We start from the raw sequence: 21725 nt of genomic DNA on the forward strand, positions 1-21725 counted from the left end.
GAGGGGAACAATGCCTCATCAAACTGTTCTGTATTACACCACTGTGTTTTGAGGGAAAGGAGGGAACTGAAGCCTTGTCTTTAGCGTGGTTAGGATCTGACCCTCTTCTCAGGGACAGTCTGAGCAGAGACATAGCCTTTGCAGTATTCACTGCACTACAACCCACAGCAGTAGCTAAGAGGAGTATGTGGGATGAGCAGTAGCTATCTAACATGTTTGATGCTACATGGGGGGTGGTGAAAAGATCAATGTGATAATCATGGACTCAAAGGCCTGACTATGCTGTGGTTTGAGTTCTGCCTGGGGAGCAGAATTGTTTCCTGGCACCTCTCTGTCTGCTAAGACTAGAAATGTTGCCTCAAACACCATGTAAATGGCTCTGCTACATATAGCCGAGCTCTCCTGGGTATTCCGGAAGAAAATATTCAGAGCACTTCACTTCAGCTCCTGTTGTTGTTGCTCTGATTTGGAGATGTTGGCAGCTGAGATTTTCAGGATTTATTCAGATGCAAGCTTTGCTTTTGCCCTGTGGGCAAGGGTGGAGTTCAGATCTGCAGTTTCTATTCATGGATTTGAGTCAGGCATAGATATGTATCATACCTATCTGTATAATTCTATACCTAAGCCTTCCCATCTCCTCCTGCCTGCTCTGTGCTTGCTCAGTAGAGAGAGCTCCCAGTGCTGCTAAATGGAGGTTTTGCAGAGAAAGCATGGGGACAATCACGCAGCAGAAACACATACAGCAGGAACTGTCTGGGCCTTTGCAAAGCCAGCATCAGCATGTCCAGCTGTGCTCAGCTGCATGCAAATACCACATCTTTGGTTTCTTTGGGCTCCTGCAGAGTGCAATGCACCTTCCTATTTCCAGAGCCAAAAGCAAAGAAAGCCCCTATGCCATCCCCACCAGACCTGAGCCCCACTCACACCCAGGGGTAAGACCATCCCATCCACTTCCAGCAAATGCCACAAAACAAGTGTGACAGTTGGGGTTTGTAGCTGACCTGTCTCTAAAGATGTCCCTGCTGGGGTGTGCTGTGGTGAGCCCTGAGGTCCTGGTCCCCATCACTCAGGACAGGGACTCATCGGAAGGACCTACAGCCCCCACCCAGCCTGTGCTCGGGTTTCCTCGGGATCTCACATCCAGGTCAAGCCAGGTGTGACCAGGCATGTGAGCCAAGTTATCATCTCATCCCTATCAGCACTGGCTTGGGAAGATGAGGTACAAACAAGGAAGCATGCACAAAGCATGTGCATCCTAAACCACCAAGGTTTGTGTTTTCTCAGGATCGGTTCTTCCTTCCTTAGTGACAGACCCTAAGAAATGGGGAGAGTCCATCTCTGTTAGTTTATCTTGGGTAATCCCCATGGAAGGGAAAAGAGATTTGAAAAATCAAATCACCGAAGAAGGTTCTGCCACACACTTTGGTTTTGTGCAGTTTTTAAAAATAAGATTTAACTGTAGGGGTTTGACTCTTTCCAGAAAGGTAAGAATGCAACACACGGTTTCAGCTGTCACTCCTGCAGGATTTTGCTTTTGCTGACCAAAGTGAAGAGTCTGTAAAATGCTGAGGCACCCCCTGTGCATCCTTTTAGCATATTTCAGACCAAAATAGGAAGAGAGGGGATGTAAATATTTACCGGAATTGTGTATCAGAGAGCACCCAGGGATCCACATTTGGATAATCTGCATTGCAAGAGAAGTCAGGGGAATAGCAGATGACTTTGAAAAGCTGTAGTGCTAGACGTGTTTCTTAACATGCACAAATTGCTCCCTGATTTCATAAGGAAAGAGAAAGCTTTGCGCTGATTATTGTTTTTAGATCTTATTTTAGTTGTAGTGCCTGGACACCCAGTCAAGATCAGGATCTTTTGTTAGCCAAGGTAAGAGGATGCAGTAAGGTCCTCTCCTTGGAGAGTTTGCAGGATGAATTTCAGTCTAAGGAGGATTGTTTAATGCATGAAACTAGGAAATTCCACCATTTTGGGTTGGCTGAGGGTCAGCCCTGCTTTGCCTTGTGCCCACTCCTTTTTTGAGTCCCCCAATCCCCTCACCGTGGTGTTACTATTTAGGTGGAGGGGTGGGTGGAAAGGCAAGGGAGAGGGGAGACAAGTGGCGGGGCTGGGGTCTGCACTGCTTTGTTCCCAAACCTTTTCCCTAATTGGATCCATTTGAGAAGTAAGAATTGGTAAACTCTTGTGCCAGTGAGTCACTACATGCCCAGCAATGTCAGTCAGCCCCACATACCCCGACTGCACATGTCCCATCACAAAGAGGAAAGATGAGGAAATGTGTCTAATATTTGCTTTATAAAACAGACAAACAGAAGTCTGCCCACCTCCATTGAAAGATGAGATGAGTCTCTCCTCCTCTTCAGGAACTGTTTTGGCCCATTACTTGTAGGTAACATGAACAGGTGATGTTTTCTCCAATCCCTAGCCTTGCACGTGTTTGCTGCATGGCAAGATGGGGCTGCCTTTACACCCCAGGTCTATCATCAGTCTGATTTGAAGCTGCTCCTGTTCCCATTGTATCTGAACTCGGCTTTAAATACAGGTCATGGAGAAGGATGCAGTGGGTTTGGCAGGAGATAAAGCCCAGCCAGTCCGTGCGAGTGCATGATTCCTCCTGCCACGTACTATAAATTATGCTTCTGCTGTACATTAGAGGAACGGAACTACGTAAGGGCTGGAGGACCAAATGGTCTGCTTTAATTATTCATCATTAGCAGTAGCTATTATTATTTAAGAGCCCTTCTTAGCCTGAAATATTAACTGCTAGCCTGTTTCTTTCCTTGATTGCTACCATCCAATGCCCTGCTGTATTTGCTTTTGAAGTGGGCCATGGCAAAGGTCTTCTCGATCAAGCCAGCTCCAACCCATTGCTGTCTCCCAGTAATCCAGGCCTCCTGGACCTCCTCTCAGGGCTCTTGCTTGCAGTAATTCATACTAAGCCAGCCAGTGCTTTGCTGCTTGTGTTGGTCCCAAATGTGTGTTGGGTTTCCCTTGCTGTGCTCCATCAATATGCCCCCAAGCCTGACTCAGATGCTGCGTATGAAACATTCAAGGGAAGAGTTCCCACCGGCAGTGCCAGCATGCCTTACTATCATCTCCATTTCTCCCTGAGAGGCACAGGCCTTGTTTACTCTTCTTTTAATAACACAGTTGGTTTTAATAGTTCTCTGCCTTCGCCCCCAGTTCTTTCTCCTTGTCTGTAGTCTGTTTAATGCTTCCTTCTAAGTGATGGCTTTGTCACTTAATCTCATTAAAACTTCTCTTCATTGAACTCCATGAGCTGCTTATCAGACTGTAAGCCTAATCTCCCATTTGTAATTAATTTGTTCTGTGCCTCCTACAATTTGGCATCATTAGATAATGGCATCACTCTCAAGGTCACTGATACACAGCACGAGGTAAACACCCATGGCTCCAGCGCTAGCTGCCCTGCTAGCCTCCTCCTTCCTCCTCTCTTTGCCACACTGCTTGAGTTTATTGACAGCTTTCTCCCTTTCCCTCAGCTAATTTCTGATGCATTTTGGATGCTTCCTGTCCAGCATGAGCTGCTATGTGACTGCAGATCAATATCCCGCACTGTCTAGAGGCAAATGCTTTTCTGATATCCTCCAGACTCATCTGCACTAGTTTTTCTCTCGCCTTCCAGTTCATTCCTAATTGGTCCAAGAATTTAGGTGCACTGTTCCTCCTTTGCTGAGTTACATGTTTGTAAAACTTGTCCTCGTGGGCTCAGGATTGGGAATGGGATACAGGAGCCTTTCACCTTCAAGCTGTTGGGCCCAGTGGACACTCAATGGCTCGCTCATCAATGGCATAGGTAGAAACAAGCCACAAATCACTATCATGATTTGATGTCCATATTTTTAAAAAAGAAATCCTGGATTATTCCAGTTCATGGTACCAACCAGTACCACCAGGTAATTCCTGTTGGTGGGATGAAGACAGAAACCAAGCACTAACCAGAGATGAAAACTAAACCAGTGGCTCCCTACTCCCTGCAGGTCCTGCCAGGTTGCTGGTGCTCGGCACCACTGCAGACTGTGTCTCCAGCCTGTGCATAAAAGCCTTTGCAGGGCCCTGCCCTGTCTGGGTCTGCTGGCTTGAACCCCCCTTTTAGCAATTAATTTCACAGGCTAAAAAAGGCAAGAATGATACCTTTGGTGATACTGCCATTTGCTCATTGGGATTTGCTGGTATAGAGTTGTCTGGGACCTTTGCAGGCTGTGGAAATAGGGTCAGTTCTGGTCCAAGCTAAATCTCTTCATTTTCCCCAATAAATTTATTTTCATCTCACATATTTCCCTGCTCAGATGCAGAATCTAACAAACTCAAGTTGATTTGACCTGTTCTTTCAACTTTTGCTATTCACCCCCGGAAATCTATCTACTAAACTTAAGTAATAGATGCACACAGAGCTGTCATTAGATCTGTAGGTATCGGTATTCAATACAGTATTGATCACGGTATTCAGAAATTCAGTGTTCAGGCAGCTATAAAGAACAGCTCCAAATCCATTACACAGAGCTGTGGGGAGGAAATCTCACAAGCACTAAAAACTCCAGGTTTTTAACTCACTAGAGTCTGCAACTATATTTTCTAATTGGCAGTTTTTGTAAGTGTGCCTAATTTTTCTTGCCCCGTAGTCAAGAAAGAAAAAAAACAATCTACTGATGAGAAATCTGCTGCCTTTTGGGAGAAGGCAGGCTGCTGTAAAGCAGATATATATTTTTCGGAGAGGGGGTAAATGCAGGAAGAACATTTTGCATTGGCTCACGTAATGGCTGCACATATATCAGCCCTGCTACCTTGCTGGGAGCTGGCATGAGGCGACCGGGTAGATCCAGCTCAGTCGCTTGAGAGCAGCTGTGTGGAGCGGCTGCGTTCAAGTCGCTGAGTGCAACATTTTGGGTAAGAGGCAGCTCTTACCTGAGGATATATGGTAATTACTCCCAGTGAAATGTGCCTGGGTCAGCAGCAAGATGTATTTGCAACACGCTTGCAAGCTGTTAGGAACTGCATGTTTTGTTTGAATGCGGTGGTGCCTCAAGATGCTAGTTTAAGGCCAGGAAAACTTTGTGGTTATAGTCAAAAATAAGTTTCTGCTCAAAGGACATGTTGATGAGAGCAACTGACTGACAGACAGACTGACTTCAGGAGACTCACTCCTGAGATCAGAACCGGGTTTGGATCAACAGATAAACCTTCTGTTTTCCTAAACAATATGTATTTCCTAAATCATCCTTGTTTTGGTCTCTCTCTGCAATACACTCCTCCAAACCATGCTGAAAACATCTTTTTAATCCGTTTATATAACTCCCTTTGTGTGCTGTGCTGCCATTCTCTGTGCTCACACAATCACTACACCAATGTGATCAACAAAAGAACACAAATCATTTTATTCAGAGCATACTCCGTTTTCTCTGAGAATGACCCCAAGTTTGGTTTCATCCAGCCATGATGCTCTTGGACCCTGGTCCCTAAAACCAACATTGCAGCAGTAAATATCAGCTATCTACTATCAAAAGGGATTTTTTTAATTTCAGTTTTGTTTTATTTTTAACGATCCATTTGTCTCTTCAGACTCAGGAGCAGGCAGTGAGATAGCTGTGATTTGCAGCCGCAGGCTGTCCGTTTCCTCTTCTGCTTCCATGGAAACATGTGTTGGATGAGGCGAAACCAGGCATAGACTTAAAGTACATGATTTCCAAAATATTTGCTTTTCCTTGCAAGGAGTCCTTTACCTCCTGTTTGTACAAAACTCCGGATGAGGAGGAAATCCCTTTAGGGAGAGGCAACTTTTTGAGGTGCCTGACTGGTGTTGCTGCAGGGGTTGAAAGCATCCTCCCTGAGCACGTGAACATGCCCTTTTGCTGCTCAGAAGTGAAATGCATGAGGCAGGGGAGGGACAGTGGGTTTTGAAGCTGGTGTAGTTATGGCCGTGGCATTTGGGGTCAGGAGAGTTCAGCTTTAATGTAATCCCTTTGCTATACCTTCATCTCCTCCTCTGCACTTCGGGACCCCAAAGATACCCAATTTGCTCATGTAATAGCTCCATGTGTCCGCTGGGCAGCCTCTCTCCTCATTGGGTCATGGTAAAAAAGAGATTATTTGCAGTCTGAGGGCAAAACAAGGGAGGGCTGGGAAAAGGGCAGCGGTGGCTCACACAGACCTGCGTGGCATAGGCAGGGCTCAATACAGCTTTTTGAGTGGCTGGCGTGTTTTGTATGGGGAACTGATTCAGAAAGAAAGAACATGAAAGAGAAAATGGATCTTGAGTGACAGCCACCAGCTCTTCCTGCATCACCCATGCAGCAGTCTCTCGCTAGAAGGACTCTCATCCCGCAGGGACACCAGCTTGCTCTGCCACTGGGGGCCAAGGGGAAAATCCCACTGCCACAGGCATGGCTCCACTGGGCCTGATCCTGCTGTGGGAGCCAGGTCCTGCTGTGGTGGTCTGGTTTGTAGGATCTGAGCCTCACCCCTGGCAGCCGCACACCCGGTATCTTCTACTTGACCCCTGTTTGTTGGTGAGAGGGGAAAAAAGCCTTTTAGTTGTGGTGCCTCTAACAAGGCACTGAGGTGAACGAGTTGCTGGGTGCTACGTATGCGGGATGTCTTTCTTGCGTGGAAAAGAAGTGTATTTTATCCTCCATCACTTGCAGAGCATTCAAATTTTGAAGGCTGCTTCTGTCTGTGGCAGCCTAAGCACAAAGCAGGGCAGCAACCTTCTTTTCCAAAATAAACCCCAAGCTCCCTTTCAGCTGCAGGACAGCCTCCCATTTCAGTGGCCAGGAAACTCATCCATCCTTGGCCTCTTAACAAAGCCCCATCTCAGGCATCGAGAGGTAAAAATAAATGTCACTGCGTGCTGTCTGATGATTCCACAAGATTCACGCTAATCAGAGCCGTTCATTAATTATTTAGCTTCAGGGAAATGTGCTGAAGGGTTCTGACGCTTCAGATGTGCAAAGTAATTGCCACGTTTACTTCCCAGCTAACGGGGAGACCAAAATAAATTGTACTGGGTTGAGTGGGTATGCATGGGTGGGCAAGGGAGGTGCGGCCAGGACCTTCCTGCCCTTACACGTGGTTTCGCTGTGTCTCGAAGGGCTGAGTGTTGTCCCCGTGTGCCAGCGTGGGCTGGACATGTCACAACACTCAGCATCGGCCATCTCCATCATCGCCTCCGTGCACCCCTGTAAGCAGCCTGTTTCTGTGCATCACGCCTCCTTTTGCTTTCTGCCTGCTCCAGGGTTGCTCTGGCTCCTCGAGCAAGCACAGGGGCTGCTGGTTAGTTTGCTCCGAGTTGCCAGAGCAGGATTGAACCCCATGTTGCGAGCGGTGTGGTGCTGCACCCTGTGTGCCGAGCTGTGCTTCTCCTCGGCTGCTGAAGCACATGGTGACAAGCAGCAGCTCTCCCTGCTGCAAAATAAGTAGGTCTCGACTGCAGGTTTGCAACCTGAGGAAAACAAACAAACGCAGAGCAGCGTGGCTATATTTATCTGAAACTTAGAAGCTGTGGTTCACAGGAAACTTTGATCACTTTAAATGTCAGACGGCCCGGGGAAAAAAAGGAGGAAAAAAAGCACAATTAAAAAGCAAGTGTTTTGGAAAAGGTAGGAGCTGCTGTTTCCAAAATGAAGTACGATCTCTTCTGGCCCCCGGTACTAGACATCCTAGCCCAGAGAGGGCTGATGTTTCTCGGCACCAAGCTGGGGGTACTCAGAGGCAGAGGTTTCCAAAGCCCAGACAGGACTCAGAGACCTGCTTGGCATTCAGCAATGGCTGATCATGTCCAGCATACCTGTGAAAGATAAGGTTCATCCAAAACAAAACATGGTATTTGAATTTGGGGTTTGGGTTTGTTTTATTTGCATATACAAAGATTATTGTTTTCTTGAATTTATCATAATTTAAAATTAATGTCATGCCATTATGTTTTATCTCTGATTTATTTGCAAGAAATGAATTTTAAGTATCTGGCGTGTGAAATGCAAGAGCCTTAGATGGGACACAGGGATATTGTGCTTTTGTCCCTGGATGTTTTTATTTAGAATGAGGTGTCTGATACAGTACAAAGGGGTATTTGGTGGTACCTGTCTCAGTGAGGGAGTTTCAGCAAAGCTCCATGTACTAAAATGTTTGCAAGGAGTGAAACCCTTGGGGAAAGCAGCTCAGTAATCCCAGCAGACCTTTTGCAATGCTTGCCCAGACCTATTTTACAATTCTCTTTGGAATTCCCTAGTTTCTGCAAAAGCCAAACCTGTTGCAAGGGAATTCACTATTCACGCAGAAAATGTAGTATGCTATCCTTCCACCTCGCATTGTTCATGTGCAGTGCTCTGGGATAACAGCTAGTTCTGTATCTCTGCATATCTACACTGTTACTCTGAAATTACTGCTACTTCTACCATATCCGCGTGCTATCTGTTATTGAAGCAGAGTGGTTAAAAGTACTGTGATATAAGGAAAACATTTTCCCTTGTTCAGTTTTGTTCAGTGAACTTTCATGCTGCTTATTAATTAAGATGGCAAAATAATTCCATTTTACATCTATATATATTCAAATTCACTCTATACCTCCTATTATATATTCATGCTCATCCCAGAATAGAGAGCTATCATTCCTTTGCAGAAGCAATCAGGAAAATGTGGCTTGTGATGTTTAATGATATCGTCAGGGAAATCTGAATTCCTTAGGCCTTTTAGTTTGGTTTTCTAAATGTGAAATAGTTTTGCTGATCTATCTTTAATCCTTTGGTCTTGAGAGTGGGAAATGAAATTGTCTTTTCTCAGATCCTCGACGTCAGCATCCAAATCAGGACTTTCTCATTGTGTGCAGAGAGGAGGAGCGAGAATTCAAGTACTCAGAGATGGAATCTGTTTTTCAGGGAGAAACCCATTTCCACAAATTCAGTGGGTTTATCTGGGTTCTGCATTGTTTTCTTCTCTTTTTCCTCATTTTGCATCTGTATGTTTAAGATATCTAGTTTTAGGGATGACTGATGTTAAGTTCCTAATGAGCTGGCTCCAGGGTGTGGATTTTCATTGCATATTTTGCTGATTTGATGCTGGAAGCTTGCTCATGGTACCTTCCATAAGATATACACGTGATCCATCCTTTCCTCTTCCCTCTGCCCCATGTGAGGGGATGTGCCAGGGCAGGGCCAGCTCCACCAATACTCAAACTGTCACTGCTTTTCTGTGTAGCTCTTCTTCCAGCCAATGTCCTAAAATGCCCCACAAAACCATTTTCCCTGCTCACTTCACCAGCAAACACAACTCTGACCACTTTCCAGGCAACACTTCTGGCACATCATTTCCTGATCTAATTCTTCTAATTACCCTAGAGGCCCATAATAACATTTAAAAATCAGAGTGCTGCTTCACTGTCCAAAGTGTTTCTCTAGCCAGTGCTCATATTGGCTCTTACCAGGGCCCTGTTCGTATTCTCTTTGCTTTTGCCCTCCCACAGCCTTACACTGACATTCCTGTCTTACACACCAGTATTTTATGTCCTTCATTTTGCCTTTTGTTTTTTTTTCCTCCTTGGACAGTACTAACACGTTCATCAGCCCTTCACGCCACGAAGCACTGTGAGCATTGCTGCAATAAGCAGCCACACTCTCTGCCTCCTCCATCACCTTTGCAAGCACTGTAGGGTTGCATTTGCTCAGGACAGGAGGGGCCACTCTCTAACCTGCCTCTGCCCGACCTGTGCCCCCTTCCTCTGCAAACTCGGCCAAGATTTTTGCATATTAGCAGCTGACTTCCCAGCCTGAGTATGATCTAGAGCTGCGGCTCGGTGAGTGCCACCCCTCCCTTTGCAGAGAGCATTTTGGTACCCAGGTGTCTTGCATCCATGGAGCAGGCAGTTGTGGCTATTGCATCCAGCTGTGTATTAGTGATCTGTTGCTGTTTTCCAGGGAAAGCTGGGGTTGCCATGACAATTGTGTGTCAGTTGAGCCAGTGCGTGCATGGCCACAGCATCCGCACACCTCCGCCACTAACACATTTATCCTCCCGGCCTCCTGTGCAGTGGGGTTGGGTCAGTGGCGGGGGTTGCAAAGAAGTCCATGCCAAGATGCTCAAAGCAGCTCTCCAGCATGGTGCAGAGGGGTGAGCAGCTCAGGGCATGCTGGGTGATTCCCTTCCCCAAAGAAAATTACTTTTTTGGGGGAACAAGGGCTGGGGAAAGGGGCCTGGTCTGTGGTAAGTCTTTCTGCACCTTCACCCACCCAACTAGTTTGGGCCGGCAGGAGGAGTGCTGGGTACAGGAGCAGAGGAGCCAGCAGAAACCCTGCAAACCACAGCTCATTTGCAAGCACCCCTGACTGCTTATGAGAATCCCAACCTGAATTAAGGGCTTGTGGCATTGCTGCAAATGAAACCTCAGACTCCTGAGCCTCTGCCTGCAGGCTGTTCAATTTGCAGCCACGTTTGCACAATCTGTAGTTGCATTTTGCACTTGGACAGAGCATCCCAGTCCCTGAATCAGCACCTGGAGCTTCAAAACTTCATCCTGATCCCAGCTGGGCAGGAGCAAGGGGTGTCCCCTGTAAGCTGGAAGCAAGGCTTTGGACACTTCTGTGGGCACATCTTTCCTGGGGGTTGCACCAGAGCTGCCTCAGCCCAGGACCTGGATGCACAGAGGAGCAAAGGGAAGGACTTGACTGGGCAGGACCTGTCTAGTGCTGCTGTGTGGCAGAGCTGCGTTAGTGTGGCACTGTGCCTGAGCTCACAGCAGGGCTGCCTGCCTGGGGCACGGCTTTCTCTGTGCACCACCACGCCACATGCCTGCATGCTTGTACTGGCATTGTCACTGCTCACGCTCTTATTTCTGCCTCTTACTACCTCCTACTCCCAGCAAAGCAGCTCGGGGGGGCTGTGCCTGCCCTGCAGCGTGCCAGCAGTGCAGGGGGAGAGCCAGTGAGGTGAGCTGCTCCGGGGCCACCTCCTCTGCTTCCAGCACAGGACCTTGCCTAGGCAGGGACAGGGTCCCTGGTAGCTCGTGGCACACTCATGTGGCAAAGTCCAGGCCTCATTTCCCCAGCTCAGGCACTGGCTGCCAGACCTTGCTTTGAGAATTTGCTAAAAGTGTGTCGTCTTCATCTCTTCTGGGCCTGCTTGGCCAAAGAGGAGGCTTCTCTGTCCCCCAGCATCCTTCCACAGCACCAGGCAGGATTTTGCCATTTCCAAGAGCAATGCAATCCCAATTCATCTTTACGATCTTGCTTGATCTCCACTGGTCCAAGAATGACAGCCAGTAACACCAGCCTCCAAGCTGTATTGCAAAAATGAGTGAGGCTTATTTGCTAGAGCAGCAGATGTTGTGCTGGGTGCTGCAGAAATAAAGCTTAAAAAGCAGAAGATGCCCCAAATTTAAATAGACCAAGCAGACCCAGAGACCTAAGAGAGATGATTCCCAAGATCACGTAGGAAGCCTGTGGCAGATGTGAGGACTGAACATAGATCTCCTGAGGCGCAGCCACACTGTGGTCTCAGGACTGTCTTCTCTTTTGTTTTCCAGTCCATTAGAAAGATCAGTTAATGAAATGGAATTAATAATGCCAGCTGCAGCACCAGCAATGCTGTAAGAGAGAAAAATTTAGCAGCACAGGCTTAAAAGTGGCAGGCTTGAAAATGGGGGTAGGCTGCAAGCACCATAAGAGCCTACTGTAACGGGGGAATGCAATAGGTCAGCTAGAGTTTTAGGATCTCGTCAGTTTTACTGATCAAATCTTAAAGGAGGAATGAAGATGTACCAACTACCTCCCCCACAGGAGAGAAACACCCAATTTTAAGGTTCCCAGCAACTGAAAAAAGTAGTCCCACTGGAAAGAATCAAAAGACTTTTCTAGGTCAATGGCAGGAATAGAGCCTTCACTTCTATGATCCTCACAGTTCAAAAATAACATTAAAGAACCAAGAGAAATTATCCACCGCTGAAGAGCCAGGAGTAAATCAAAACTGATTCTTATGTGTTAGACATGCTGTTGCCTGCAGTAGTCAGTGAGCTCAAATGGCACTGCAGAAGTGTCAGCCATCTCCGGGATGGCCAGTGAAGAGGATCTGTGCCAAATTTGCTGAGGGACTGCACATCAGTGGTTCAAAAACCAAAATGGAAAATTGTTTCTCAACAATAGAGCCAAATCTAAGGACTTCACCCCAAATGGCTCATTTACTAGGATTCAAGGAAAGGCCACCTCATTCCCAGGGAGGGAAGCAAGTGCAAAGTGTGTCTCACCTGATTCTTTCACCCACTCACTCATTTGACTCACGTCACATGGTTGTTGCTGAAGACCTTATGATAATCTCAGACTTTGAGCAAAAATGGGCATGAAGAACAGTTCTGCTGAGCAGAAAGTGAAACAGAGGCAGCAGAACAGAAGCTTAGCAACACATCTCAGAACACACTTCTTGTCCTTGTGAACAACCCAAATATTTTGACTGATGATTTAAAAAAACCCTGATAAATCCAGGCATTTCAAGACTTCTGAAAGAAATCACAGGGAAGCTGGAACATAATGTGGCATGCCGAGACATGAGGTTTCTTTTGTTACGAGCATTCAGCTCCAGACTTAAATTGCACCAGTTTAAGACCATATTTTTTACCAGCTTATTCATTGCTTTTGTGGTCTAAAGACCTGAGAAAATAAGTAATTCATCACTGCCTTACATCTCCTAAGAGAAAATATCAAACACGTGGGGCAAAAGACAGCAAGGACAGAGCTGTTTATGTACCACCTATACTGTGAATAGTGATGGACCTGAAATAGCCGTCAGCATCTCCCAGCTCATGGCCTTTCCACCTGGGCTGCCTCTGAGCAATTCTGCAGCCCAGAAAATGTGCAAGAGTGAGTGCAAGACAGTGGGAAGGATGAGAGCAGAGCCAGGATCTAGCCCATCCTTCTGCTATTGACAGCCTCCTCATGAAAATGTAATTGCTGGCTGCCCTTGGCTTGGAGTAGTCAGGCAAAAATTCCCTGTTGTTCTTTAGAGCTTCGAGACGTATTAATGCAACTTTTAAAATAGCATCCCCTCTATTTTTGTTGCTAATGCTAAGAACAAATTAGCTTAGAAGAAAAACCCAATGATCTCCCTTAATGCTATTGTTCTCCTAAAGTGCTAAATGTCAGGATCTTACAGCACCACGTTGCAGATCTGGCACTGCCCTCAATGTGTCCCACGATGCGTTGACGCGGAGTGATGCAGAGTGCTGTTCTGAAAAACATAATCAGTCCAAAGTGTCTTCAAAGTCACTGCACTTAGAGCAGAACTGGCGACGGGTTGCAGCTCTATCTTTGAATTTGTTATCATTAGATATTCTTTGAAACCAATGCTGATTTCCACCCTGCCCTCCAGCAGGATTGTTAAGGGACAGCCCTGAAGTTTAGGGCCACGTGTGATCCTTCCTGTGGTAGAACAGTGGGTACTTCTGAGCTCTTATGGACTGTTATGTCAATTCAAGTATATTTACCTAAAAAGCCTTAAATGTTGCTAACTCTGACCTGTCGTGGTTTAACCCCAGCCAGCAACTAAACACCACGCAGCCGCTCACTCCCCCCCCCCCCCCCCCCCAGTGGGATGGGGGAGAAAATTGGGAAAAGAAGCAAAACCCGTGGGTTGAGATAAGAATGGTTTAATAGAACAGAAAAGAAGAAACTAATAATGATAATGATAACACTAATAAAATGACAACAATAGTAATGAAAGGATTGGAATGTACAAATGATGCGCAGTGCAATTGCTCACCACCCACCGACCGACACCCAGCTAGTCCCCAAGCGGTGATTCCCTGCCCCCACTTCCCAGTTCCTATACTAGATGAGACGTCCCATGGTATGGAATACACCGTTGGCCAGTTTGGGTCAGGTGCCCTGGCTGTGTCCTGTGCCAACTTCTTGTGCCCCTCCAGCTTTCTCACTGGCTGGGGATGAGAAGCTGAAAAATCCTTGACTTTAGACTAAACACTACTTAGCAACAACTGAAAACATCAGTGTTATCAACATTCTTTGCATACTGAACTCAAAACATAGCACTGTACCAGCTACTAGGAAGACAGTTAACTCTATCCCAGCTGAAACCAGGACTCATCAGAGCTCATCAGCAGTGCACAGGCAGGCTGGGTCACCATGGAAGTGGGAGGACCTTCAGAGGGAAGCAAGGTAGAGCTGGAGAGTTAGTCCTGACGCAGGGCTTGTTGTGTCCCTGTAAGCAGCACAACCCTGGTGACCCACGCACCATGGCAGGGTGCCTGTGTCCTTTGCTGAGCTGCAGTCTGCACCTCATCCAGCAAACCCTGCTGGGGCTGGAGGGATGGAAAGAAATGAGGCAGACAGCAATACCCATGTGTTAACTTGGCCAGAGGTTTCCATCAATGGGAGGTTAGGATGGGCTGAAAGCAACCAGGTAACTTTATTTTACTGAGTCCTTGCCATACACGTCCTACATACATGGGTCATTATCTCCAGCAGAGCTACTTAACAGGCAAATAGTGATGAGCCCACTTGGCTTGTGGCTGTGCCATCAACACTGAGCTTTAGGTGACCTCAGTAAAACATCTTAAGATCTGTAATCATTTCAGTAATATCCTGCGGCAGAATAAGGCTTCCCATGGACAGTGCTCTGAAGGGAAGGGAAGAAAATTCCACTTACTGCTTTTAATCCTGCTTCTGTTCATGATCACAGGAAAGCTTTCCTCCAACACTGCAGTATCCTGTGGTTGATGCCAAGATCTCTGACCTGTGCATGTTTTCAAGATCCTGGCAGTGCTATGCTTATTTGTGCCTTCTAGTCTGCTCAGTAAATGTTTAATTGGTGATCCTGGTTTAGTTCTGTTGCAGAGAAGTTGTTCTCACCCTCAGTCTATTGATAGCCAACTACTTACTCCTAATTCTGGCTCACTACTTACTGAATGCATAATTTAAATTCTCATTGTAGAAATGCATTTTTTATTAATTGCCATTTTAGTCCTGGATCCACCCTGTGCTGATCGGGATTTTGTTAAACTGTTCGTGCACGTCTGTGTAGACGCACATACAGAGTTAATGCCAGGCGCTGCCTCTGTCCCTCACCCGACTTGGCTCCTGGGATGAGTGAGTGCACGCTGGAAGACCTTCTTAGCCCATTCGCATTTTCTAAGTATGTTCATCTCACAGTTCCAGTCCAGTTCGGTTTCTGACACAGATGCATTGTTGTTGTTACTGCTGGTAAAGTGATGGGTTCTGGTGCCCATGAATTAAAATAGCTCTGGAAGTAACATGGGACAGTACAATCACACAGGCCAGGTCTGAAGAGACACTTTTCCAAAGGGAAGTAAGAATTTAAGCAGGAAAAGTGATGGTATGGTTTATTTTGGAAGCCTGGGGAAGGAGATGGAGACCTGAAATCTGGGGCAAGAAAAATCCCTGCCAACAATGAAGGAAAGGAGAAATCATCACTGCTTTATACAACACTGGGATGTTAAATGCACATGGACTACTATTCTGTCCAAAGGGCATTTGTCTTCTATACCTGACTGAGAAATGTGGGTTACAGTGAGACTAAGCAGAGATTTTCTGTCTTCTCACTTCTGTGTTGCTGGTGGTATGTGCCCAATAGCCATGAGTTTCATTGGTGCACTAAGTTTGAGGTCTCTCTGGCTTTTTTTCAGGGGCACCAGGATTTAAGAATTTCATGTGAATGATGGCTCTGTTTTATATACACTGCTTGTAAATATCTCATATTATGTATTGGTGCTGGGAACCCCATCACAGAGCTGCAAGCACTGTGCAGGGCAAAATGTATCAATAGGGATATTTTCTGCTCTTGCAAAGGGTCTAAACCAATCAGTCCATGCTGAGAAATCATCCCTTGCCAACCTGTTTCTTCCTTTTTTTAACAAAGCCCAGAAGAACACAAAATCAAGACTTGTAACATTGTTTGTAGATGATTTAACTTACTATATGCAATGACAGCTGAAGCCAGTTCTGCACCAATTAGTTAATTATTTCCCTGTTAGGGGACTGAAGATGCTGGATTCAAGCCTAAGCAAGTCTTTTGGGGGATTTCAAAGACGGTTTTGAGACATGAACAATAGCTGTTGGTCTCTGTAATCCCAGCAGAGTTTGCTAGGTAAAGGTTAAGATCACACTGTGGTGAATCTCTCCTTAAATTTTGGCTTTCTTCTATGAGATGAGTTACCTGAGGGAAGGACGAGTGACCTACTACTACCAGTTGGAGGAGATCTCTGTTAACTCGGGCATTAAAGACTGTTTGATTTTGGAGCCAAGAGCAGAGAGGTTCAAACTCTGTTCCCCATGCTGGTGTGTACGTGACCCACTGTGTCTGTGCTGGTGTCTGTTTCCCTATAAAAAAGCTAAACTCAGTATAACATGGCTAAAGTAAAATTATTTCATAAACTAGCATGATTGAAAAGATTAAATACAGCCTCAGAACCGAGAGGTCCCCAGTTGGGATTGTTCTGCCAACAATGACTGGACCAAGTCTGATATGCTGTATCTCAGGTCATTCTTCAGTGAAATGGGGTGACTTTTGGGAGAGTTTCTTTGTGATTAATAACCAACCCACTCCCCAAAATCTGAAAAGGCAAATAGGTTGGGTGGATATAAAGCGTTTTCTTTCCGAGTATTTACCAAGTACTGTGTGGCCATTGCTTAGTTATGACATCTCCGTGAGGTTACTTATAGTAGTTTATTGATGGGGAAACTGAGGCAAGGGCAGTGTCTTATCTGGGGGAACAGTGCTGAGGCTGGTGTTAAAATTCAGCCATTAGTGGGCTCACAGTTACTACCGAGAGCACACGCTTTTTCACAAATTGTCCTGTATACCTGCACTCTTGCACCTCAAATCCTGGTTTATGCAGCATTTTGAGCAACGAGAGGAGGCAGCGCTCATATCCCCCACACCCTAACCTGGGTGCAGCTTGCAGTGCTTGGCATCCTGGTGTAGCGAGGCTTGGCATGAGGGGCTGGGGGGCCATGCGGGTCACCCCGTGCGTGCGGGTGCTCATGCCTACAGGGGGAGAAGGGTGATCCCTGGTGGTGTGGGTACTCTGCTATTTTCTACTGTTTCTGGAATAGTTTTGAAAAAAGTAGCAAAATGGGGGTTGCTCTGTTGGGGTCAGATCTTGACTTTGGTTTTCTCCTCCCTGCTCCCCAAGCTCACCCAGCTGGGCAGAGGAGGGGGGGCCATCAAAACCTGGAAGGGTTGGGAAGAATTTGGCCCCCCCCAAAAAATTAAGAAAACACCAGATTTCATTGCTCTCAAGAAATTTCTGGAACATGAATAGTCACAACCATACAGCCACATAGGAAACACTGTTCCCCCCCCCCTCCACCCACACCCAATTTGTTTTTATTTCTTTGCTGTCAGGTTGCCTTAACCATTTCGATGGCTTAGGAGGCTAAGCTGCCGAGCGCAAGCTTTTGATTTGAAAGGGGACTGCATCCCCTTTTCAAAGGAGCCTGCTCCCTAGGGCAACCACATCACACCGCTGATTTGCTGCAGTGGAGACCGCAGCGCGTACAATATGCCCTCCCCCCTCCGCCTGTGCTGCTTACAGCATCAGTCCGGAGCCGAGCGGGGAGACGGGAGCGATACCCACTAACCCACCCATGCTCGGGAATGCCTGACTGGTAACGCAGTGCCTCCGACGAAAGGACCGGCAATTCCTCAGCTCTCCGAGATGCAAGCCAGTGCCGATTCCACCAAGATGGACTGTCTTTGGAGCAACTGGAAATGTCAGGGTATTATATCTATTCTAGTGTTGCATGCTAGAAGGACTGCATGTCAGAGGAGGCAAAGGCAGGATCCATCCATTTTTGCATTGTTCACCTGTGGGCCTTTGCATGCTGTTTTCCCTCCCTCCCCGTGAAGCTTTTCTTTGGGGGTAATTTAAGAAAGAAAGATAAAGAGCCCTTAATTCTGTTCTTTGAATGTATTTCTCCCGTCTCCAGCTGTCTCACCCTGAAAGCATCCAGGATAACAGGACCTTCCTTCCCACCTTACAGCTCATTCCCAAAGCATCCGCCCTTGCTGTTAGCGGTGCCATTTCTCATCCCTGACTCTCTCCATTGGGCTGCTGCTGGCATGATTTCATACCTTTTGGGCTTTAGGAAAGCCGGGCAGTGGTGAATTTGTGCCTGCTCGGGCTCACGAGGGTTCGAGGCGGTTGCGTTGGGTGCCTCGGTGCATCCTGCCCACGGACACACCCATAGTGAGGGCTTAGCCTAGCGTCGACACAAAGAAAACGCAGCTTCGGCAAGAAGTGCGATAGCACCAAGGCGGCCGCGGCATTGCCACCCACTTCGTACTTTGCTGTAGGATTGCTTTAAAAAAAAAAAAAATTAATCCCTTCGTTGTGCTTTCGAGCACTCCGCTGAGCTGTTCGGGGGCAAAATATTGCGATGATGTTGTCTTGCTGCCAAGTAGGCGAGGGGAACAATAGCATCTCCCTTTTGGGCTTATTTTCAGCTTATTTTGAGCGGGTCGGTGTCTGCGCTGGGTGGGGCTGGCTACCTTCCCGGGCGCCTCGGACAGCTTTTCAGCCATTTTTAGTCAGCTTCACACTTCCCAGCCAGCATCCAGCCTTTGTTTTGATAAAAGACAGTCTCTGTGACACTGCTCGGTGGGCAGATTAGAGGGAGAAAAGCTAGTGGCTGATCCTGCCGGGCAGGCTGCTGTCTGCTTTGGGCAGGCTTTGTTTGAATGTATTTTTTAATTTTAAGGTGCATGTTTACGCTGAATAGACAGTACGTAATGTTGATGCTCACAACAGGGTCCCTGGGAGAGAGATTGCTCTATAGCATCATCTCATTAAAGGGTCCAGGATGCACGCAGACATAGTTTCATAATTGCAGCTCAATGTAACAGAAGCCAGAAAACCTTCCTACATTGTTTTTTGGGGAGGGGAGGGCAAGGGGACATCTTTCAGACAGACACTTGTCTCTAGGGAGCTCGATATTTTTGCAATCTTAATTCAGTACCTAACTGTATTTATGGTCTGAGGGCTTTTTTAAGGAAGACGAGTAGTTGGAAAGTAAACAGATGCACCTGTTAAAAGCCAGCCTCCAGCAGATCGGGCTTTCCATGCCTTAATCAAGGGCCAGCTTTTTCTATAGGATTGCATGATTCATTAAGCTTATATGGCAGAGCCACAACCAAACTTCAGGGTCTTTTCGTCTGAGCTTTGCAGATAAACTTCCTTGTTAGGCGGGGTTTGGGTTTTTTGTTTGTTTTGTTTCCAAAAAGGCTCAATATTTTGCTGATCCTTATAAAAACATTGATTTGCTGAGTCAGATTGCTGAAACACCTGTATTTAGAGGCAAACTAAATATTTTCCCTCTTTATTAGAAAAAATAGTATTTTTTCATATATTAAAAAGAGGGGAATAACAAAAGGCATGCTGCTATTGTTTAATTAATAATTAATAATAATAGTGGGCTTTCCCTCCTTCTGTGCTCTCCTTTTTGAAACCGAAGTAGATTTGCTGAAAATTAAATGACACAGTATGTCCCATGATGATTTGAAATAAAACCCAGATCTGAAAAAATCAACGCAGCTAAAATAAATCACTTGCCTTACTTCCACATCATTTGCATATTTTTTTCTTTTTCTTGGGTGGTGCTTTATGATTCAAAAATGATACTGCAGAAAACATGAAATAGTCATAGAATATTATTTCTGTCGGCAAAATTCTTTGATCAGTCCCAGATAAAATAAGAGAAATTTAAAATTCAGAATAATGAAAACTAAAGATTTAATTCATTGATTCTTTTAATATCTATTATTGATGTAGTGTCTGTCTCAACCCAGAATATCAGTTTTGTGCAAACCTGGAGTTGTATAATTTTGCCAGATTCATTTTCAATGGAATTATGGTTCCTTTCTGAAAACTCTGGAAATGTCTGTGAATGTAACAGATGCAGACACAAACCTCAGTAAATACAGAGCATATTTTTACTGAAATTATGGAGATACAACATTGAGGTTAACATAAGTTTTAATTAATAGTCAAGCCTGCAACTAGCTGTATCGTTGGTTTGCCCTTATAGGACTTATAATTGGTGTAAAATTGGGTGGGGATCTTAAGAAGCTGCAGGGACACTTGGTGGAGCTTTGGCTTTGCCCCACTAAATCAATGTACTGTTACTTTCCTTGCAATGAAGCAATTGATGCTGCTTCATACATTTAGAAATACTGCAGTGTGTTTTACCTGCCCATCCTGCAGGTACAGCATGATTATGTCAATGGTAGATCATGATACAGCCCCTCGGGGGAGCGGGAGAGTAATTCGCCCCTGCTGGGCATATGCTACATTCAAAATATTATCATAGGCTGCTTTGGGGAATTGCAGCTGGCTTCCACACCCAAGTCATCTTTCGCATTGGAAGGTGATGCATTTGAAGTAGGCTGGGATGGAGCCATGCATAATGCATGAGTGTGCGGAGAAACGTCTCCGACTGGGCATGCTGGCTGATGTGGGCCTTCGTGTAACAACCTATGGCCAGCGCCAGCTGTGTGACACATCGCAGAGCACAGCTCCCCGAGGGGAGCTGCTGGATGAGGTGTGCCTCCAGGTTCAGGTGGTGGAGCAGGTCTCTGTGCCTTCCCAAGGGACTCGGCCCAGCTCGGCAGGACTCATCCCCATGCCTTGCTGGAGAGGTTTCTCTGGATTAGGAGGGTCTTTGCACCCCAACTTGATGGAGCTATTTGATGTCGGTACACTGGTCCCCATGACTATTCCCTCTTCCACTGTTTCTTCTATGTGCCAGCTCTTGGGTGGTCATAAGTGACATGCTTGTTCCTGCAGTTTCAACCTCCTGCAAGACTTATTAAAAAAGAAAATCTGAAAGATCCAGAGAAAAAGGCCCGCAAACCGTTCATAGAAATGATCCTAAATATTACCCACATTATAAAACTTAATGTGGAAAAGGACTGCAGACTTTATCAAATCCGTCTAGCTGATGTAAATCCACTGGGACTGGAGTTATTGAGTAGCATTTTCTTGGCAGCTGTTTCAGAGAACCAGCTACCTTGCTTGCTTGATCTATCAGTTGGTTTCCAAAGGGTGCTGAGAAGCTGCACCAACTATTCGTGGCAACGTTCCCCACTTTAAGACTCATAAAGAAATTCAATGGCAATAATATGGTTGCATGCTATTAATCTATAATCTATTGACAGTTCTGAAATCTGTCTAATTACAGATATTGTCATGAGAATATAACTTCAGCCAGTTGGTTCCTTCAGTGCTTTCCTGAAAATATTGTGGGCTGAACTCTCAGCTGGGATCCACTTGTCTTGCTCAAATGAGCTCTTCCTCTTTTCAGCAGCTAAAGATCCATCCTAGTAGTTGGCTCTTATGTTGGTAGAGCTAAAATCTTGGAACCAAGTCATCATCTGATGTAACCAATTTAGCTAGTAGTTTCACAAAACTACACTAACTTATGAGGAATTGAATTCCTAATTTCACAGTTGATTTCCTGTGAAATTTGAATTAGATTTGTCAAGATTTGTTTCCACTTTCAGATCTGCTTTCCTTTTTTCGTTGCTGCTGGAGAAGTTGTATCAATCCTTCCTCAAGCACATTCCTGTTGATGGCAATACAACTGCAAGATCAAAAGCTTAAAGTTAGATGACAAACTCTCTTAGATGAGCTTCACACTGTTTGACTGCCAACCATCCCAACAAATACCTTGACATAGGTAGTA

At 45.9% G+C, this 21725-nt stretch overlaps 1 protein-coding gene across 2 annotated transcripts in view; it reads left to right on the forward strand.

Moving 5' to 3' along the window:
• Window positions 1-21725, forward strand: part of RTN1 (reticulon 1) — a 122268-nt gene that overhangs the window by 87565 nt on the left and 12978 nt on the right. Inside the window, exon 1 of one of the 2 annotated variants that reach the window (XM_052783484.1) lies at window positions 17446-17762. The exons of the other annotated variant lie outside the window; for it this stretch is intronic. Within the exon in view, the coding sequence (XP_052639444.1) occupies window positions 17702-17762 (61 nt within the window). The 5' untranslated portion in view covers window positions 17446-17701. Of the gene's footprint in view, window positions 1-17445; window positions 17763-21725 lie in introns of those variants that run through there. 2 annotated transcript variants of the gene reach the window in all.

This window comes from Harpia harpyja, chromosome 3 (genome assembly GCF_026419915.1).
Source record: "Harpia harpyja isolate bHarHar1 chromosome 3, bHarHar1 primary haplotype, whole genome shotgun sequence".
NCBI classification, from domain to species: Eukaryota; Metazoa; Chordata; class Aves; order Accipitriformes; family Accipitridae; genus Harpia; species Harpia harpyja.